Source organism: Myripristis murdjan, chromosome 6 (genome assembly GCF_902150065.1).
Source record: "Myripristis murdjan chromosome 6, fMyrMur1.1, whole genome shotgun sequence".
Lineage (NCBI taxonomy): Eukaryota > Metazoa > Chordata > Actinopteri > Holocentriformes > Holocentridae > Myripristis > Myripristis murdjan.
Window position 1 is genome coordinate 10,408,088 of NC_043985.1, and position 22,636 is coordinate 10,430,723.

General features: G+C 42.5%; 1 protein-coding gene across 1 annotated transcript in view; it reads right to left on the minus strand.

Moving 5' to 3' along the window:
• Nucleotides 1–22,636, minus strand: part of LOC115360473 (hydrocephalus-inducing protein homolog) — a 62,981-nt gene that overhangs the window by 21,191 nt on the left and 19,154 nt on the right. Inside the window, exons 14-24 of the mRNA XM_030053403.1 lie at nucleotides 18,434–18,527; nucleotides 11,488–11,713; nucleotides 10,113–10,345; nucleotides 9,867–9,919; nucleotides 9,057–9,252; nucleotides 8,677–8,785; nucleotides 7,628–7,867; nucleotides 6,607–6,749; nucleotides 6,050–6,211; nucleotides 5,735–5,895; nucleotides 5,274–5,368 (exon numbers count right to left, since the gene is read on the minus strand). Coding sequence (XP_029909263.1) covers nucleotides 5,274–5,368; nucleotides 5,735–5,895; nucleotides 6,050–6,211; nucleotides 6,607–6,749; nucleotides 7,628–7,867; nucleotides 8,677–8,785; nucleotides 9,057–9,252; nucleotides 9,867–9,919; nucleotides 10,113–10,345; nucleotides 11,488–11,713; nucleotides 18,434–18,527 — 1,712 coding nt within the window. The remainder of the gene's footprint in view (nucleotides 1–5,273; nucleotides 5,369–5,734; nucleotides 5,896–6,049; nucleotides 6,212–6,606; nucleotides 6,750–7,627; nucleotides 7,868–8,676; nucleotides 8,786–9,056; nucleotides 9,253–9,866; nucleotides 9,920–10,112; nucleotides 10,346–11,487; nucleotides 11,714–18,433; nucleotides 18,528–22,636) is intronic.

Below are 22,636 nucleotides of genomic sequence, written 5' to 3' on the forward strand. Positions count from 1 at the left end.
GTGTTTTGAGTTAATTAGCTGATTAGAGTGTGACACAATGAGTCTCCAATACTGAACTTTTTCGGAGATACTCAATTTTGGGTTTTCATTAGCTGTAAGTTATAATCATCAAAATTAAAAGAAATAAACACTTGAAATATACTGTATCAGTCTGTGTGTAATGAATCTATATATCAGTTTCACCTCACTTTTTAAATTGAATTACTGAAATAAATCAACTTTTTGATGATATTCTAATTTACTGAGATGCACCTGTTTTAACACACACAGTTGGAACCTCCATTTTAATATATTACAATGTAAATTGCGCAATTCAATTCACAATTCTGGTGTATAATTGTACAGCAGGCAATTAGATACTCTGATACATTTAAGAAAAACACTGATATCTTTACTGATAGATAGAGAGATAGAGAGATAGATAGAGATTTACTTTATTGATCCCAAACTGGGAAATTCCCATGTTACAGCAGCATCAATAGAAACATAAAGTAAAATTAAGAGGAAGTATATACAATAAAGACTAAATATATACAATAAAGACTAACCTAAGAATATGAGATGTGAAATATACAGATGGTAATAAATATGAAATATACAGATGGTATGGCACAGAGTTAGCATGAAACCAAGAAACCAAGTGGCAGAACCTGACGCCTGGTACTGGGATTCAGGAACTGTCAGACTTGATTTGGCCCCTTATGGAATCACCACTTCCCCTCCAGTCAGTATGAAAAACAGTATGAATGCATATTAACCTAGGATATAATATATAAATAATAAATAAACAGTTAAGGTGCTGAGTAGTGGATAATAAACAGTTAAGGTGCTGAGTAGTGGAGTGTTTAAAAACAGAACTATACAGCAGACAGTTGTGAGTTGTCTCTGTCCGACAGATGTGAGTTATTGTACAGTGTGATGGCTTGTGGCAGGAATGATTTCCTGTATCTGTCCCTTCGACAGCGGAGCTGTAACAGTCTGTTGGAGAAGGAGCTCCGCTGTCTGTCCAGTGTGTGGTGGAGAGGGTGATCAGGGTCATCCATGATGGATAACAGTTTGTTCAGTGTCCTCCTCTCCACCACAGCCTCCACAGTGTTCAGTGTGCAGCAAATCACAGAGCCAGCCTTCCTGATCAGTTTGTTGAGTCTGCTGGTGTCACTGGCTCCGATGCTGCTCCCCCAACAGACCACAGCGAAGAAGAGTACGCTGGCCACAACAGACTGATAGAAGATCTCCAACATCTTGCTGCACACGTTGAAGGATCTCAGCTTCCTCAGGAAGTAGAGTCTGCTCATCCCCTTCTTGTAGACAGTGTCGGTGTTGGATTTCCAGTCCAGTCTATTGTTGATTTTGATGCCCAGGTACTTGTAGTCCTCCACCTCCTCCACATCCTCTCCCAGAATGCACAGTGGCTGTGCAGTGTGAAGTCGATCACCATCTCTCTGGTCTTGTTGACATTCAGCCTCAGGTGATTGCGTCCAGCCCACTCCACAAAGTTATCCACCACTGCTCTGTACTCCCCTTCCCTTCCCTCACTTATACACCCAACAACAGCCGAGTCATCAGAAAATTTCTGCAGGTGGCATGACTCGGAGTTGTACTGAAAGTCTGTGGTGTATAAGGTGAAGAGGAAAGGGGACAGTACAGTCCTCTGCGGAGCTCCTGTATCACTGACCACCACGTCAGACAGAACACTGCCCAGACGGACAAACTGTGGCCTGCCTGTCAGGTAGTCAGTAATCCAGGAGACAATGAGCACGTTTACATGCACACCTTATTCCTGTATTAACCGGAATATTCGCAATATTCCGGTTGCGCACGTGTCATGTAAACACGCACCGAACCCGATTAAGGTCATATTCCGGTTGGAGAGAATTCCGAATAAGCCCCCTGGAATATTCCTGTTCCAACAGGAATATTGGGGCATGTAACCACCTTAAGGGGCGCTCACACTGAAAGCGACAAAATCGCCTGTGGTCGCTCGATTCGCTTCCTTCGCGTCGCCTGCAGTTTTCTTTGCAGTTTTCCGCAGGCGCGATGGAAGCGATAGAAGCGACGGAGGGGGCGGGGCAGGTGTGTCAGCGGGAGTATAGACTATATGTAGGTGCTGTATACATGACTTTTTTCTTTTAACTTAAAGACGTTTTTGTAGGCTACCTTGTAATCAGACATAGGGATGTTTATTTACCTTAAGTTTCGGAGGTAACTTCCTTCTTCAGAAAGGTCCAGCTGACAGCCGGAGCAGCACCTGTCAGATCCGGAAGACCTGACCTGACTGGGTGGCCGCACACTGTGCGGTGCCGGCCGGCACCAGGTCTACTGGATCTGACAGGTGCGCCGCGCATACAGACTGCCGTGCTTTCATTATAAACTGACTTTTGTTTATATGCGGTTGCAGCAGCACAACGGACACAACACAGACAACATGGTTCATTATTGATTGCGCAACGCGGCCATTCGCCGGTAATCGCACTGCGCGCATTAAACGATTTTGCGGAGGCAGGGGGAAAGTTGCATGATTTACACCGTATCCACGTTCGCGCTGCGTGCGTGACCGTGCATGTGCTCGTGCATGAACGCTTGGGCGCGGTACAAACTTTGTAATGTGAGTAGCCTCTAACTCATTCATTTCATTGGATAATATGCCGGTGGGATGAGTGGAAGTCCCTGATTGATCGAAAAGATTCTTCTGATCGGCTGGGCCTCTTGTAAAAGTGGCCCAGATAGATCACAGATAAACAGAATCGTTTTTAGTCAAGAAAAAAATGCTCTTAATGAGCACTTCAGCGTGAGAAATCGGAGGTGTGGAGGTTTTTTTTGTTTTTGTCCCTGTATATTTGTTTTTGTCCCTGTATATAAGCAAGCTTGAATCATAGAGCTCTGGAAAACCGGAGACCACAGTTATCAGTTTCTCCTCCATCATCCATCCTCCTCCTCTCTCATACTCCGGTCAACTTTTGCCGCTGTGGCAATCCAGATCGGCTCGCTATTGGCCGTCGCCTCGGTCGCGTCGCTCCTCATTTGCATAAAGTTGAGATTTTCTCAACTTTTTTCACTCGCATCGCGTCGCTCAATTCGCTTGTCGCTCACGTCGCTCGTCGCCCAATTCGCTTGTCGCCTGTCGCTCATCGCCGCTGTCGCCCGAATCGCCCCTCGTCGCCAGCGTACATTGAAAATGAATGGCAGCTCGTCGCTCAAGTCGCCTCTGTCGCTTTCAGTGTGAGCGCCCCTTTAGTCGGAAAACTCCCCGAACCGGAATATTCAGTCACGACTGCGCATGCTCGACTCACAAGGAATTCTGTGGCGTCTTTGTTGCTATGGTTACCTGCAAGCGGGGAAAACGGCAGGGCGAACAGCAGCAAGAGCCAGGAGACTGCAGTCCACCTTCAGCTAATGAAAGACTTAAATATCACGGAGTATATCGATGGGAGAAAACATAGAAATAGCGACAGAAGAAGAAGAAAAAGAAGAAGAAGACGAGGAAGAAGACTTCTTCGTCTGTTTTTCCGGCAGACCAGACGCCTATACGCGTACTGCTGCCCCCCGCGGCTGAGTGTCGCATTACGTCAGAGAGTGGAATACGCCGAAACACGGGGGCATGCCAAGTGACATGTAAACGGAATATTCCAGTTGCCGCGGCGCAGTTACCTTAACCGGAATATTGAGCCGAACCGGAATATGGTGTGCATGTAAACGTGCTCAATGGAGGTGTCGACATCCATCACCTGCAGCTTCTCACTCAGCAGCAGTCGCTGGATGGTGTTAAAAGCACTGGAGAAATCAAAGAACGTGATTCTCACAGTGCTGCCACCACCATCCAGATGCATATGAGCTCGTTGCAGCAGGTAGATGACGGCGTCATCAACTCCCAAATGGGGCTGGTAAGCAAACTGTAGAAGGTCTAGCAGCTCCTTCACCTGCGGCCTCAGGTGGGCCAAGACCAGCCTCTCCAGCACCTTCACCTTCAGATGAGATGTGAGGGCAACTGGTCGGTAGTCATTGAGGTCCGATGGAGTCGACTTTTTCGGGACAGGAACCAGGCAGGACGTCTTCCACAGCACCGGGACTCTCTACTCCTATGTGGCTAACAGAGTACATCCCAGTCCGTTGTCTCAAAGCAGTCCTGCAGTGCCTCAGCGGCCTCCTGTGTCCACCTCCTCACCGTCCTGGTGTGAACAGGCTGCCTGTTAAAAAGGGGGACATACTCAGGGGTTAACAGGACCACGTTGTGATCTGATCTACCAAGGGGAGGAAGGGCTGTGGTGTTGTATGCATCACTGGTGTTTGCATACAGCAGGTCCAAGGTTTTATTTCCTCTGGTGGGGCACTCAACATATTGGAAGGTAGGCAGTAGTTTGTCCAGTGAGACATGATTAAAGTCTCCAGTAATCACAGTAAAGGCATTGGGGTGTTGGGTCTGTACACTGGCAACAGTGGAGGTGATGACGTCACAGGCCGTCGGTGCATCAGCTGATGGGGGAATGTAAACAGCAATCACAATGGCGGACGTGAATTCGCGAGGCAGGTAGTACGGTTGCATTCCCACAGCAAACAGTTCAATGTCCAGCTACAGAGATGTTCCTTCACATGCACATGTCCGGGATTACACCACCTCTCACTCACATAAAGTGCAATCCCTCCTCCCTTCCTCTTACCGCTGCTAACAACATCTCTGTCCGCACGAACAATGCTGAATGCTGCCGCCACGCTGTGGTCCAGGATGTGCAAGTGCAGCCATGTCTCAGTGAAACACAACACACTACACTCATGATACTCCCTCTGAGTCTTAATCAGCGCGGCGAGCTTGTCCGTCTTACTCCCCAGAGACCTCACGTTCCCCATTATAATCACTGGTAAAAAAATCTCTTCTTCGCCCTCAGCTTGGCTCCAGCTCTGCGCCCCCGGTGCCTCCTCCGCAGCTCCTCCGGGATGTCAGGTCTTGCTCCGGGCAGCAGCACAGGTTTACACAGCGCAATCAGCTGGTTGTGAGTGTAAACAATGCACTCGCCGTCGCGTCTGTGACCCTCCGTTGCCATGATTACCAAAAGTGTCCAAAAGATGGCCAGAAAAGTTTCAAAAAAGAGAAAGTTGTTGTCTCTAGTGGTTAGACAATGACTGGTAGAAATACACAGGTGGCAGGACAGAAATGAAAGAGAAAAAATACAAAACTAAAAAAAACACACGGGAGCTGCTGCAACAGGCTGCCAGCTAGCATGGCGCCATCTTTTTTGAGAAGCTTGAGAAGCTGCAATGTTGTAATATTGCTGTAGTACCTCCTTGGACATGGCTGATGCTGTTGCTGTTTGAATCCATAAGGACTTCCCAGGCATAATCCAGCTTCACAGCACCCTCATTCACCATCTGCAATCTGCAAACGAATGCAGAATAGATCAACATGCACTCTTTTTGTTTGTTTTGTTAAATTTGTGATTGATTGGAAATTATGGTTTCCATTGTGTTAGAGAGTGTAAGAAAAGATGTGAGGTGAGATACTGAGGTACTTTGTAACTCTTAGCATACAGTCACCAGGATATCCAAGATAATGATTTAACTCGAATGTGTTTTACAATGACTAAAACATGTTTTCCACTTAAATGCGCAATACATATAATAATTGAAACCGCTCACCAATGTATTTTCAGGACCCCTTTTTTGTTATAGCTAGCTGATTGAATAACTGGTGTTATGTTTTGTTTAATTTGGGCTGATGGAACATAACAACACACAGACTCACTGGTAGTTCCTGGTCTGGTAAAGCATGGTGTCTTTCAAACAGATAGAGTCAGTGCTGCAGCTCAACGTGGCGTAGTCACAAACTGCGCTGATTCGCAATTGCAGCTCCCTCTGTGAGCCCTCAACCACAGAGCAACAGGGCTCAGGATCCGTCTTTATTACCTGTGTTCACACAAAACTGTATTGCTATAACTGTGAGTTCTTAACACTGTGCCTCAACATGAGTTTTCATCATAGCAACAATGTCTACCTTATTTTTTTTAGGCTGCTGTGGTTGTGTTCCTGCAGCCTGCTGACAGGTGCTCAGCCACCGGACCGTCCGCTGTCGGTCATCCCAGTCGGCAACCTGCTCAAGCGGCTGCTGGAACTCCACCTGACAAAGCTTACACCTGATTGGCTGGCTCGTCAGTGTCACCGGTTGATTGGAGAAGAAAGTAACGGTCACTTCTTTAAAGCAGCCGGCATGAAGGTGTCCTACCTGCCCCAAAAGAGGATTCATGTTGACAACATAAGGCAACTTAAATAATATTGTAAAGGGAAGGCCTTGCACAATTGTTAGAACACTGTTCAGAATTATATTCCAGCAAAATATACGTAAATATTATGCAATAAAAAACACTGGGGAGTGTGAATCTCCTCATCTCATGTTTTAACATCTGGTTAATCTTAATAGTTTTACTTGTTATTTTATTTTGTTTTATTCTATTATTTTTTGCATTAAAAATGTGTATAAATTTATACTTATTTCTGTCCATTGTTTAGCTCAAGTGCTAAGTTCAACTACCTGTCTTTTCTGGGTTTTTTAACAAGACAGACAAGAGCAAGACAAAATCAGGTTTCAAGACTGCCCTGTCCGTTCCTCCCATAGTTTACCCGTGGAGAAAAGGAGACATGGGATCCGGCAGGGGGCCACTCAAACCTCAGCACCTGGCTGCTGCTGTGGTTGGTCATGGTGAAACACTCCTGATGGGGATAGTCTACATGGCAGTCACCAAAATCCAGCACATCATAGTCACCTGTGGGGGAGACACAGGGATTGTGTAAATTCAGGATTACAGTCACTAACCCACTTTGATAATAAATCATCAGTCAGTGTATGACTACGTTTACATGCACACCATATTCCTGTTTTAACCAGAATATTCACAATATTCCGGTTGCGCACGTGTCATGTAAACACGCACCGAACCCGATTAAGGTCATATTCCGGTTGGAGAGAATTCCGAATAAGACCCCTGGCATTTGCCTGTTCCAACCGGAATACTGTGGCATGTAAACACCTTAGTCGGAAAATGCCCCGAACGGGAATATTCAGTCGCGTCTGCGCATGCTCGACTCACAATGAATCCTGGGGTGTCTTTGTTGCTATGGTTACTGCAAGCGGGGAGAACAGCCTGGTGAACAGCATGGCGAAAAGCAGCAAGAGTCAGCATTTTTGGATTGTGGAGGAGACTGCGGTCTGCCTTCAGCTAATGAAAGATTTTAATATCATGGAGTATATCGATGGGAGAAAACATTGAAATAGCGAGAGCTTCTTCTTCTACTACTTCTTTTTCTTCTGTATTTCCGGCAGACCAGATGCCTATATGCGTGCTGATGCCCCCCGCGGCTGAGTGTCACATTACGTAAGAGAGTGGAGCCGCAGCGCAGTTACCCGAACCGGAATATTCACCCGAACCGGAATATGGTGTGCATTTTAAATATGATGTGTGATATTACAGATGCTCAAACAAGTAAGAAATTTATCAACTACACTGCATAATTTCTAACTAGGGACTTGTAGCACTTCTAGACACAATCAGAGGGTGACAGCCCGCCACTTTGCTCAACATCTCCACTACCCTCCACCATTCCATCCATATTTCATCGCTCTGCTCATTCTTTCCTTCCCTACCATGCACATCATCCTCTTTATCACTGTCCCGCAGAGGCCTGCTGATGTTGTCAAGAGAGACAATGTCCTGGTAAGCCTCTCCAGCCAGTCGTATGATAATGATGTTGTACTGGTTGTTCTCCACCTGCAGAGTCATGTTGGCTTTGGCACTCAAAGGCTGGTTGGAGCAGAAGCTGATGTGAAACTCCACCTGCTCCCTGACCTTGAGATGCACAATGGCCTTGTGGGCCAATGGGTGCTCTGAGGAGGAATGAAAGAAAACACATGAGGAAGACCTCATGTCTTTTCTCTGGTGATAGTTTGCATTAGACAGATCCTGTTAGGGTTGGAGTTCTTATTGAAGTATTGAGGAATTTCTAGTCAAAATTCTCAAAACACAGCCCTTATGGGTAGAGATACAGTTTGAGTAACACAAAACACCAAACTGAAAACAAAGAATATATTTGATGAGTAAGAAACAAAAATATAATGATCAATGTTTTTTCCTTGAAATGTGTACACCCCAAAACAACAACAATAATTATAGCTGCTGCGCAGCGATGGGTTGGGTCCGGGCATTTTTAGGCAATTCTAAGCAACAAGCAGAAGAAAATGAACTTAAATACAAACTGAACTGATTGACACACCTGGTAAGAAAGGGGCAGGACACACTTTTTCACTTAGGGTTAGGGTAGGTTTGATAGCCTTTTTCCCTTAATAAATGAAATCATTATCTAAAAACTGTATATTATATTTACTCTGGTTATCTTTGTCTAATATCAAAATTTGTTTGATTATCTGAAACATTTAAGTGTAACAAATATGCAAAAAAATAAGAAATCAGGAAGGGGGCAAATACTTTTTCACAGCACTGTATATACTCAGGGGTATTGCACTGTTGAGTTATTGTAGTCCTGGTATAGAACAGGTATATGTTCAGACTAGATCGGACTAGAGTGAAAGCAGTCGAGTTAGATGATGGCTGATACAATCATCCATGGTACACAACGGATGTTAGAGTTTAGTGTTGGTTAATCAGCGGTTATGGGTATTCTTTAATGATACTGTACCTGTGTAAGTGGTGCCCTCTAACTGAGTGCAGTGGATGGAGCTGCAAGTGTTGCTGGGCGCAGCTTTCACAGTGAACACTCCTTGTTTATCCAGCATGTCAATCTGAACCTTAACAACACAGAAAACCAATAAATGCTTATAGTCAAAGAATCTCCAATGAGACTTTTACATTCACAGTTGCAAGCTCTACAATGTCTAACAGCCAGTGTTCACCTGTGTGGGCAGACTTTGTATAAAGCAGTGATTCCACTGTTGATCAAATAGATAATTATGCATTCTAAATAAAATTTGTAGCAGGGAAAGGTTTTAGCAGTTGTTGACCAAAATAATGAAAAGAGAGACTTGGATGTATGTTTTTCACAGGAATGTGTCTGCTCACCTGAGCTGGTACATTTCCATTGTTTCTCAGCACCAACGGCAAGGTGTGCTTGCATCCTACCAGCACCCGTCTGAACTGCAGCATGGGGTTTCCTCTTTCATTTGTCAGGGCTGGATGCACCACACACACACTGGGCAGGTTGCCTTCACCCACCAGGTCAAACCCTAGCACCTTCTTCGTGAAAGTGGGTGTCACACTGGCACAAACAGACGAAAAATGAGTTGGGTGAGCGGTCAGGAGAGAGAGAGAAACAAAAGACAGTGCCACAGGGATGTCTGCACTAACACACTCACACACAAGGGCTGGGAGATATGGACAAAATCAAATATCAGATATCTTTGACCAAATACACTGATATGGATATTGTGACAATACTTTAAGAATGATTACTGGAGCTTTCATATGATATTTACACAAAAGAGATTTTTTCCTCATCATCAGTAATGTAGATATGATGACCAAGCAGGAACAGACAAACAATAAAACAGCTAGAACGGTCTAATAAGTTCAGAGAATGGCTTTTCTTTACTGTAATACAGCGTTTAAAACCAGGAAAAGAAAACACTTTGTCATATCATGATATTACTACATCTGAAATACCAGACGATGTCTAGTGTCAAATCACGACATAGATTAGATATCAATATATCGTTCATCCACACACCCAAATAACATGAACACTACAGACAAATTGTAACAGGAAAGGAAATCCCAAATAATAACAGAGATACACTCATACACATACAGTGCACCAGCACGCACACACACACACACACACACACACACACACACACACACACACAAAGGTACCTGGTAGCCCCCTCCAGTGTGGCCTCAAACGCAGCTTGGTAGAGCTGCATATTCTGGGGTGTGAAATTGACCACAGCAAAGGAGTGTGAATTGCTGGGAATGGTCAGTCTTGTTGAAGTCAAACCAAACACATCTACACACTGTGACACCTGCAGAAAACAAACCTGTTAGCTGCCATCTATGCCATCGTGCATTTTAACAGCATACCTGCACACATCAATCCATGCATCTATCATCTTGACATACCTCACTGCCAACAGATTTAATGGCCAGGCTGAGCAGACAGGGCACCTTGCTGTTGTTGGTGAGTTTGAAGCGTGCTTGGGCCGTGCACCCCACTAGGACTTTTTGGAAAATAAATTTGTTTTCATTTAGGATGTAAATGCCCTCAGCATTGCAAAACTGTTCAGAGGAGAGGATGCTACTGCTGCGGCAGAAGTGGTGCTCCTCAAAGATGGAACTTAAGTCTAAACTTATTCCTGGGAGTGAAAGAGCAAAGGAAGAGAGGGAAGTCAGACAGAAGCTAAACAAACACAACTCAAAGGGAGAAAATCACATAGGAGACTGAGGTGCAAGTACTTCAGTTTTCCCTTTCAACCAACAAAATGAATGCACAGTTGATGATGGTTTTTCACTTACCAAAATGATAAGATTCTGCTCTACTGACTACCACCAGCTGCATATTTTGCATGTGTACAATACAGAAGAAACTCTGGCCTAGACGTTTACCAGAGACACTCATTTCCCCCACTCTGACACTACCTGTTTGGCTGTTTTTGCCAGCAATCTTAATTTTTTCTCCACCAGCTTGATGGTTGGCATCAGCTTGTTTGGTACTGTAGGTATATTTGACTTGCATTTGATGTGTTTTCATGGTGATTATCGGCAGAGTGGCTGACAGAGGGGTTTCAATACTGGCCTCCATGCCAAATGTTCTTTCTCCTAGGATGACGACAGAATGTTTGCCATTTTGGGTGGTCATTTTGGCATATTGGTTAAGGTTTGGGTTAGGTGTAAGTTAGGTAGGGCTTAGATTAGGGGAAGGCTATAGAGAATGAATGTAAGACGATTCGTTTGTTCCTTTGCCATCCTAAGAAATGGTTAAGGTTAGGATTAGGAAGGAAAACTCTAAATAATATGTAGATTAGGAACTTTCACAAGTAATATAATTTCCTAATTATTAGTTTTCACCCAAAAAGTCCAGAATAAAACAAAATAACTGTATACCTGACCAAAGATCTGAATGGACAAATAAAACTAAGAGACATGAATGTAGCAGACATAACTAAAGACAGCATCAGATCTATTACAGTAGATCTGTAATAGATCTAATTTTAATTTATTTGCAAAATTTATGATTCTTGTTTTATCGCCTACTTGACGCACTTTTTCGACCATAGATAGCCCCAATTAAAGCCATTCAATGGGTATAAAATTGTCAGCAGTGAGCCTTATTGTTGTGCATGGGAAACGTCTGTGCCCGTCTTTGCCACATGATTATTTATGCATTCAGGGGCTGGAAATCCATACATATATCATGTATGGAGTAAATTATCTGGAAGCAAGTATCAGCTCAGGTCAAATTCACCAATGAGGTATGGTAAAATCCCACAGCTCCCACCTGGTGCACAGACTTCAGCCGTCAGCCTGTAAGATATGCCCCCTGGCTGGTCTGAGGGGTCACGGTCACTGATGTCAATGACCAAACACTCATTCCATTTGCCCAGATGTTCAGCCCTGCAGTCCACAGTCACCACCTGCTGAGACCCTGGCAGCAGGGTCCCTGAGCTGGGAGACACTGTGAACACACCCATGATGAGATGTGTCTGGAAGAAGGCACAGAAGGACTGGAGGTTAGAAGGAGCAAGAGAGCATGTGAAGCAGAAAAGGAGACATGGGAGACATGTAACATAACTAATAAAAACAAACAAAACAACAACACAATATTACAATATACATTGAAGAAAAAGGCGAGCAAAGAGGAACTGGTTGACTGGGTGAATTTTTGTATGTAACAAGGAAGTTTATTATTTCTTGCTTTAAACCAGAGGTCCCCAAACTTTTTACTGTGAGGGCCACATAACTTTTCCCTTCTCTGATGGGGGTCGGAATCAGTTTGTAACAGAAAAAGTGTGACGATCGCAGGGGTGTCTAAATGTAAACATTGATTGTTTTCCAGAAAGCCACACATAACCAAATATTAATAACCCTTTCCGGGATCTTCACAGAAAAAAAACTCAGGAAATAAATAATAACAATATTAATGAAATAAATTACACTATCAATGAAATCAATAAAAATCAAATAACCCTCTCTGGGTTCTTCACAGAAAATATAAAGTCAGGAAATAAATAGCACTATTTGTGAAATAAATAATAACCAAATAACCCTCTCTGGGTTCTTCACAGAAAAAATAAAGTCAGGAAATATATAATAACACTATTTATGAAATTAATAATAACCAAATAACCCTCTCTGGGTTCTTCACAGAAAAAGTCCATGGAACATTAACTTTCTGTTGTGCCGTGCACAATCTTAAGAGGTAAAAGTTCAGCTTAGTTGTCAGAGCAGAATCTCTTACTTAAATGCAGGGACGGTTTTTGCTATGGGCAGTGTGGGCAACCGCCCAGGGCGCAATCTACTTGGGGGCGCACGAGAAAAAAAAATCGCCAGTTTTCTAGACTACCGTATTGACCCGCACATGCCATCAGTACCGTCAGGCGGGCCGGTGGGCCGGCCGCGGCACCGGCCGGTACCGCGCCCACCCGGTCTGGTCTGCCGGATCTGACAGGTGAGTGGCTTAATGCCGGCCAGTGCCAGCTCGCCTGATGCCGACTGATGCTGCCCCGGTTGGATTAGTAACATGAAAGGGCGCAAGCCAGTAATTTCCTCAAATGGAGTGGCCTGCACTTTCTCCAGACCTGCATCCCATAGAAAACCTATGGGATCAGCTGAGTCGCCGTGTAGAGGCTCGGAGCTCTGTACCCCAGAACCTCAATGTCCTGAGGGCCGCCCTTCAAGAAGAGTGGGATGCCATGCCTCAGCAGACAATAAGTCGACTTGTGAACAGCATGAGACATTGTTGTCAAGCTGTAATTGATGCTCAAGGGCACATGACAAGTTACTGACACTGACATTTTTTGTTGTGGTATATCCAACACTGTTGTTGGCTTTTGTTTCAAGAAATTGTTTGAGATGAGGAAATCACCAGTGTATGCTTCTACTTAAATGCCCTACTTTCATGATATAATATCACTGTAGCGTGAACTTTTTATATTTTCCATAAATTTCACCCAAAAGCCAAATATCCCTAACTTTTTGTGAGTAGTGTAAATATGTATTAAAAGTAAAAAGAAATTATTTAACAAACAACTAAAGACAATAAAAACAATAGAAGCAGCATAAAAGAGTGGAAAGAGAATCAGTTAAGCCAGATTAAAAAGGTGGGTCTTGAGCCTGCCCTTAAAAACATCAACAGTCTCAGCAGCCCTGAGGCTCTCCGGCAGGCTGTTCCACAGACGTGGGCCATAATAATAAAATGAAGCTTCACCATGAGTTTTCATTCTAACATTGGGAACAGTTAAAAGACCGGTACCGGAGGACCTCAGGTTGCGCGAGGGCTGGTAGGATAAAAGCAGGTCAGACAGATAAGAAGGCCCAAGGCCGTTAAGACACTTAAAAACTAATAAAAGAACCTTGAAATCAATCCTGAAACGCACAGGGAGCCAATGCAGTGATTTTAAAACTGGTTTAATATGAGCCCACTTTCTGGTCCTCATCAGCACACGTGCAGCTGAGTTCTGCAGTAATTGAAGGTGCGAAATACTCTTTTTGGAGAGACCAAAAAGCAGGGCATTAAAATAATCTATACACCTAGAGATAAAAGCATGCATTAGCACCTCTGTGCTGGCCAGAGAGAGAAACGGGCACACTCTGGCTATGTTCTTAAGATGATAAAATCCTATCTTTGTTATACTTCTAATATGTGGAATAAAATCAAGCTCAGAGTCGAAAAGGACAACCTGATTTTTAACACATTGTGAGGGTTTAAAATCTTTTAGTTTTGGTAAAAGTTTCTCTCTCTTGCCTTCAGGACTAATAACTAAAACCTCTGTTTTGTCCTGGTTGAGCTGTAGGAAGTTCTCTGCCATCCATGACTTTATATCTAAAATACAATTTAAAAGGGTATCAAGCGGCCCTGTGTCATCAGGAGACACGGCAATGTAGAGCTGTGTATCATCAGCGTAGCTGTGAAAATTGATGCGGTGTCTCCTGATGATGCCCCCAAGGGGAAGCATATAAAGATTAAAAAGTATTGGACCTAAAATTGAATGTTAGGGCACCGCACACTTCATTTCATGGGTTCTTGAGGAACATATATAACTTACGAAGAACCGGCGATCTGTGAGATAGGAATAAAACCAGTTAAAAACAGTACCAGAGAGGCCCACCAGATTTCTGAGTCTGTTTAATAAAATGTGGTGATCTACTGTATCAAAAGCGGCGCTTAGATCCACTAGCACCAAGTCTGAAAGTTTCTGTGAGTCCATGTTACACCTGAGATCATTAACAATCTTCAGGAGGGCTGTCTCGGTACTGTGGGTCATCCTAAAACCAGATTGATATTGATCTACAATATTATTTCTATTTAAAAAATCATTTAATTGGATAAAAAACAGTTTTTCTAAAATTTTACTTAAAAAGGGTAAGTTGGATACAGGTCGGTAGTTATTAAGAATGTCAGGGTGCAAATTACTCTTCTTCAGAAGGAGCTTCACCACTGCCATTTTAAAGGCAGCTGGGAAGACACCTGTCTGGAGAGAGCAATTTACAAAATTTAAAAGTTCAAACTCAAAGAATCCATAAAATGTCTTTAAAAGTGATGTGGGAATTGGATCTAAAAGGCAAGTTGTTGGGTTAACTCGGGAGAAAACTCGACCAAGCATCTCTGCAACAAGCAGGACAAAATGCTCCAGTGTTTCCTCAGGTAAAAGCAATGGTTCAGGACTATTACAAGGAACGCTGTTTTGTGTTAAAAAAGTAGATCTAATGACATCAGTCTTACGTCTGAAATCGTCTGCAAAGTCCTCACATAGAGCATCTGTTGGTACCATGGAGGACTTTTTAAAATCGGTGTTTATTAAAAGATCGATTGTGGAGAAGAGGAATTTATGATCATTCTTTTTATCTGAGATGAGTTTTGAAAAATGGGAAGTTCTTGCCTGTTTAACTGCGTTATTATAGATTTTGAGTTTTTCATGGAATATTTCATAGTGAACTGTCTGGTTTGGTTTTCCTCCAATTCCTTTCTGCACTCCTGCAATTTCTTTTCAGATTCTTAATTACAGTGTTTCTCCAGGGGGATATAGATTTAGTTTTTGTTTTTGTTAAAAGTGGAGCCACTGAGTCGAGGGCTAACGTCAGTTTAGTGGTAAAATTATCAACAATAAAATCACAGGGTGCAGGTAAAATTTCAGCGGGGGTATTATATAAAATCTCAAAATTTGCAGCCACTCCAGAGGTAAGATAGCGTTTCCTCACTGTTCTCACCGGGGCCTCCTGTTGAATAAAACTGGCGACCTTAAAAAATACACAACAGTGATCTGACACAGCCAGGTCGACAACAGAGGACACACCAGTGGACAAGCCAAAGGTTATGACCAAATCCAGGGTGTGTCCTCTGTTGTGAGTGGGCTGTGTGACATGTTGCGTAAAATCCATACAATTTAATAGATTTAAAAATTCAATAGTAGTGGGATCTGAATTATTATCTATGTGCAAGTTAAAATCACCAGTTAATATGACTCTGTTATATGAGGAATGTATAATTGATAAAAGTTCGGAGAATTCACTGATAAAAGAGGAAGGATGTTTGGGTGGTCTATAAATTGTCATACATAAAATAGGGGGACTGCTAAAAACAAATGCATGATACTCAAATGTGGTGTAATTTTTTTGTGGAATTTCCTTCGTTAATATAGAGTTAGAGACAATTGCTGCAGTCCCACCACCTCTTTTACCACTCCTGTTAGAAAATAAAAAAATTAAAATTTGGTGGGGAGTAGAGTTGGGACCCGTTTGGATTTTAATGAATCTGATTCCTTAATGATTCCCTCCTAACGGTTCCGGTTCCTACCGGTTCCAATAACGGTTCCAAATATATACATTTATATACTGCTGCCAGTTTGAAAGGATTGACTTGACTGTTGCTGCTGGTCTTACTCTTATCTGAACTTTCTATAGAAAAATGTAACATTATATTAATGAACAATTAATTTAGAGCCAATTTAACAGCAGTTGAGTAAGTTGTAACTAAGTACAGACAGATTTATGTTTGCTGATTTGTGGCTCTAGTTAACTTTATTCATATATCAGACAAATGTCGCATCATTAGCGTTCTAACAACAAAATAAACAGCAGATTTACAACAAGCCTAATAAAAAATGGACATTGCAAGATCCGTAGTGTCGGGTAGTAGTATATTTTCCTAATGCAGGGATGCAAACAGGAGGACCTCAAAAAAGAGAGAAGTTTCCGAACCCTCGGGGGTGGGGGTGGGGGGGGTGTAATGTAGTGTTAGTGTATGTTTCTAAGTTGTAAATTACTTATCAAACAGACCTAACAATTCAGCTACCAATGAACGAGCAGGAGTATGTCTGTGATAACATAGATTGACTATGAAAAATAAGCCTAAGTGATACCACTTCTCTGAATAGACAAGCTAAGCTGTCAGTGTGCTGCTGTTAGCCAGTGAAAATAGAGCAGAGTGGCAACTCTTCACTTTGTTAGACAATCCATGTCAGTGCGCTGCTGTAGCTGGAAAGTTACTTTGCCTTTTGGACTCGTATGGTGCCAGTGCAGTTGTTTTTCTAATTCCGCGATTCTGTCCGCGATTCCGTATTTGCGGAAATTATAGGGCCCTAGTTAAGTTAAGTTGCGTTTTTCTGGCTTCGACATTGTTTGGTTACGCTGCGGGGCTGCACTCGTTCTCCTGCCTTGCTTGATAATGACGGTCCGACATTCTTCATAGCAGTGCAGTGGGGGCGTATCCACCCCGGGCCCGCTCAGTCTTGTGGTGAGGTGACATCACCACAGTCGCTTCAGTGCACACAACTGAGCAAAATGAATGCAGATGATAAATTACAGGAATCGTTATGGGAACCGGTTTTGCGAAAATGATGGATCCGGCTCCATTTCTTCAACTACGAGATCAAGATCTCGTAGTTACGAGTTACTCCGTAACTACGAGAGAACATCTTGTAACTACGAGATCCAGTTCTCGTAGTTACGTGATATGGTGTCTTTTCGCTTCTGTAAAACATAAATACTCCTCACTTGCTCCAGAACAGAATGTTCAGGTATCAGAGCAGGCTGAACTCCATCTCTGGTCCCTTACATCTTTCTACAGTGTGAGCAAGGTAAGGCAACATGGTTCATTACTAAAAATTAAGTGTTTTTACAAACATGAGCTTTTGAGCTAGTTATTTAGCATGCTTTTTTTTTTTTTAATTGTGGCTGTGTCACATTACCCTCAATGATACTGAATTTGGCAGGGAAATGTAATGAATGATGTATAATAAATTACTGAGTCCACAATCAGGAATATGGATTTATTTTGAGCTAACCAAGGCTGCATGCTGTTTGATGGTGGCTAATGTTACCCTGTGAAATTTTCACACCAAAAACTCAATGTTTTTTATTAAACATTGGAAGTTAAGAAACCTTTTAAAATAAGATTAAAAAAATGTAAATAAGCTGTGGAATTTTGCCACAACTGTGTAAAAAAAAAAAAAAAATGAAATCAAATGCTTATTTAAAACAACAGTTCATTTTGACTGATATTGCTCCCACAGGGATACAGAGTATTGGACAGGCCCATCCCTACTAGTATTATTCTGTGAACTCAAATTGGAAGAAAAATTTCAGGATTTTATATAATGCATCGTTTATTCTGTTCATTTTTTTTAGATAATGACAAGACGAAAGCACAAGACAGATATATGGGAGGACGCCGGAGGAGTAGAGGCTGTTGTGAGAACATTTGCAGAGGCAAATTTGTCCATCAAGTCAGGCATATCTTACACCTCACCTGTGTCGTCTGAAATTTGCCACACACTTTTTAGCAATGATAGCAAGACCAAACGACATTGGTTGGGGGTAATATGGTCTGATCTTAGGGAAAAGGTTGCAAGATATAAGTGCCATGAGCCTGTAGTGACCCAAGAAGGTGAAGAAACTATACAGGTGAAGCAGAGCTAGAGCCACTTAGGGACCATGACGCCATCATGGTTGAAGAGCTCGCACTAGCTGAAGAGGATGGAGGCAAAAAGCCCCTCTTAGCATCAAAAAGCCATCCGCCCAGTATGAATGCAAACGATCAAGAGCCAATTTTAATTCTAGAGTATGTTGAGGAATACAAAGTCGAAGAACCCATTTCAGTCACAGAAGTTCAACCTATCCATCCAACCATGGATGATATAAAAGATCCAGAGCCCATTGCAGCTCAAGAAACTGACATGAACCAAGAGGGCCAAGAATCACATTCAGCCCAGGAGTATCGGCATCACGATCTGCCCAATGAAGATTCCCTTAAGGAGGCTGTGAGAGCAGAACATAATGCACGGTGTGTTGATGCAGAAGAAGATGACGGAGATGATACAGCTGAAAACACAAGAGGTAAACAGACAGGCAAACGAAAAAGCAAATCAAAAGGCAAACAGACGGGCAAACAAAAAAGCAAACTCACAGGCAATGAAGAATCACGAAAAAAAAAAAAACAGAAGAACTTTTAAAATATCAATTGATTTAAAAAAAAAACAAAAAAAACATGGGAATCAATCAGGCCAGTTGAAGGAACCAAAAAATTAAAGCCGTCTTGGACTCACAAAATTTATGATGAATTCAGCAAGAAGAATCCTTGCTGTGTGCTGACCTTCAAATACCAATATGTGAAGTCAGTAGGCAGCAGGAAAATTGCCCATATATGCACTTAAAAGCTGTCTGTACTAACCCTAACCCTAACCCAACACGTAAGGCCTATTACACTTTTTGGTTAGCTAAAAAGCCCCAAAGTGGCTTTACAACAACAGCCTGGAAGACAGAATATCAGTCCGATATTCTTGCGGTGCAATTATGGGTATATGGCTGCCGTCGATGGCCCCCACACACTGGGGTAACCCCCACTGATAAAATATGAAACCATCTCTGCCAGCTTTTCGGGAGATGGATGAGGGAGCAGCTCCGGTAAGAGGCTGCAATAGACTGCAGTGCAGAATTCATCTGTGCAACGGTGCACAGTCACCGAACAGATGACCAACACTTCTGTAGTCACGTTGGTTGCCAGCTTCCACAGCGCAACGGCAATGCGCTTTTTCAGATCAACGCAGCAGCAGAAGGAGGTGTCCCATCTCTCCATCATTGATGCCAGCCTGTTGCATATGTATGAGAAGGTTTTGGATGACATCCTGAAATTCTCAATCCACTGTCGCTCTGAAAATGTCAGAGCAACAGTCGTCCCACCATGCAGTGGACCGAAAACAGGGTCCAGACTGTCGGGGGCCTCTTGCTGCTTTGCAACATGTAACAGATCTGAAACATAAATATTATAGCAGTCACTATTAACTGTTTGTTGCGGTTGTTGCTGTTTTACTTGTTATCCTCAAAGATTATCCTCAAAGCTGGTAGATATTGGTAGGTAGGTAAATAGATGGCAGGACTGAGATATGGTCAGCCTACCCACAGATAGCAACAGGTAACAGCACTTTCGTGGTGCTGAAACTCTCTTTCTCTGTCTCTCTCCCTTTCATATCACTAATGATCTTTTTGTGGCATTTCAATATATTACATCCAGCTTTCACCTGGGAGATAACGTTAACGTTTCACCGTTTAGCTAGCTAATGTGATGTTACCATGTTGCTGGTATAAGTTAAACTTATAATAGATGTTGTCCGCTAGGTAAACTAATGTTAATGTTATGTTACTATGATTGAGCAAAGTATTATAAGTTACCTTTCTTGTCTGGTTTTTGCGACACTTGATGTGGTCTCTCATCCAATTTAAGCCGTCGTCATCATCTTCACAGATGCTCTGCCATCTGCGCTTAGTGGTCACATTTCCATTTCCGTTGGTAAGAAAAATGTAAACTAGGCTACACAACAGAAAACCCCCCCCAAAAAACTCAGCAAGCAAATAAATTTCTTCCATAATCCCTCCAGAAACTAATGTTTGTAAATAATAGTCTACTGGCTGAAGGTTTAACGGTTGACATTTGTCACTTGTCAGTAACTGACATCGTGATTGGACCAATCACGAAGGAGATCATATTTAGGCCCGCCTCCGCAGCCCCGTTCTAATCAGGCCAGCACCAGGTCAAACTGGGCTGAAATCTTTCACAGCTGGTTCCCGGAGTTGGTTCCCAGAGTGGCACGGTGCTATAGTGGAAAAACGCTATATCATGCCCACACACAGACACACACCTTCCTGTCTATAATACTTGTGAGGACATTTATTGACATAATGCACACTCTACACACTCTTACACACACACACACACACACACACAATATAACTGAGTGCAGTTCACTTTGTTCATTGATCACTGTTCATACTTTTTAGTGACACAGACACACACACCACCGTGCAGATACACACTCTTCCATGCACATACACTACATAGCTGAGTGTAATTCACTTTGTTCATACATCACTATTCTTACTTTTTAGTGGTTCAGACAGAGGTCAGACCTGCACCCCCCAGTAACAGCCCCGCGGCAAGGGCCCCCGAGGCACTCTCAAAATTTCCTTGCAGGAATTTTCTCGTTATTATTTTACTTTATTCTTCCATACAAATTTCGGTTTCCTACTCCTCCCACAGTTTTCACGTTAGACCCGTACACTAAAGATGAAAAATGTGCGGCCCGATGGGGAGAAGTGTGCTATGTCTTTTCTTAGCAGTCTGACTTTCTGATTTCTCAGAAATCCACTTAAAGCGAAATTTTCCTCCATCAGCGTAACATGGGCAAATTTTTGCTAGGCTGCCATCGCACGGCTTTGATTCTACATCCACGCACCAAATACTAAAAATGTGTGTCTTGTTGAGGAGAAGCGGTGAGTCTATTTTCAAATCAATCTGACTTTCTGATTTTTCGCAAAAAACATTAAAATCGCAGAAATCGCAACCTCACCATTCCCTCACAATTTGCCCGAAAAACTCCATTTCACTTTTTTTTTTTTTTTTTTTTTGGCATTTCTGCTGTATTTGATAGTCACAGTGGGGATAGGCAGGAAGGGCGGGGGAGAGAAAGGGGATGACATGCATCAAGGGACCTGAGGTCGGATTCGAACACCGGTTGCTGTGATCGGGACTGGGCCCTGGTATATGGTACGTGCTCTTAGCTGGTGAGCCACCGGGGTGCCCCAACTCCATTTCAAGTTTAAAACAGGTCAGCACAAGTGGGACTTTATGTGCAAAATATCATCTTGCCATCTGCTGGGCTTTGGGAGAAACAACAGTTTAAGTTTGAACAGCAGCATAGCATATTCAAAGAAGACTGTAGCAGCCTGCTGCAATGGGTGCCTCCCTCACTCTAACACACACTCAGTGAGACACACTTTAAAGACCATTTCAGCAAATAACATCAATGTCTCGGACATCAGAAGGAACAACAATGCTCTAGCACAAAATATAAAAATAGAACAATAAGAACAATAAATAAAAAAGATTTATGCAACAAAAAAATAAATCACAAAATAAATCACAAACAAATATATAGCACATATTTACCGTGTTGACTGCCTTTTTGTTTTGTGATAAAGAAATAGTCAAAAAATAATGCTCCCTTGCCTTCATTAATACAAGGAATTGTAGCTTCTTGCCAACAAAACTTAGTAAAAAGTGAAATTAAATTAATAAGGAAAAAGGCATTATCATCCATTTTATCATAAACATGGCAACCAAATATGACCTCTCTATAGAACAGAGTGAAGTCTGAGAAACTTTGATTAGCTAAGAATACTGAAAGAAAACTCAACTGTTGCAGTAATCTTGCTCAGAAAAAAAAAAAAAAAAATCAACACACTGTGCTGCAGATGAGATTTGAAACAGATCTTCTGATTACAAGCCCATTGCTCTACCCACTGATCCACATAGGCTCCACTATTTTGGATTGCAGTATTCTTGCTGGGGAAAAAAAATCAACACACTGTGCTGGGAATGGGATTTACAACTTTTCTGATTACAAACCCACTGCTATGCCCACTGGGCCACACAGGCATCACATACACACATCACATACAGACACAGACACACATTTATGAAACACAGTGTGGTGCTGCCATCTAGTGGTTCTCTTTTTTAACAACATCATATGATCAGCTGAAACATTCTTCAAACCTAAACTGTGTTTTCTACTAAAGTACAGCAGATATCAAGATGATATTTTACACACAGAAAAAATGCCACTGGTGCTGACCTGTGTAAACTTGAAATAGAAAGATAAAAAGGCAACCAAAACAGTAAATGTGTGCAATACTTTTAATGTCTTTGAGTTAACTGTGATAGTCGTTTTTTGTAACTTATTTGAACTTAAAAACTGCTTTTTTGATGTATTGTTCTTGTTATATTTTGTTGTATTTTTCTAAGCAAACACACCCTTGAAAGAATTTAAAGCAAGAAACAGCTCTGGTGTAGAAAAACCAATGTGGCTGAGATGGCAGCCTTCACTGAATAGCAGCTTGAAACATCTGGTCAGTGTCCTAGTTACAGATGGATG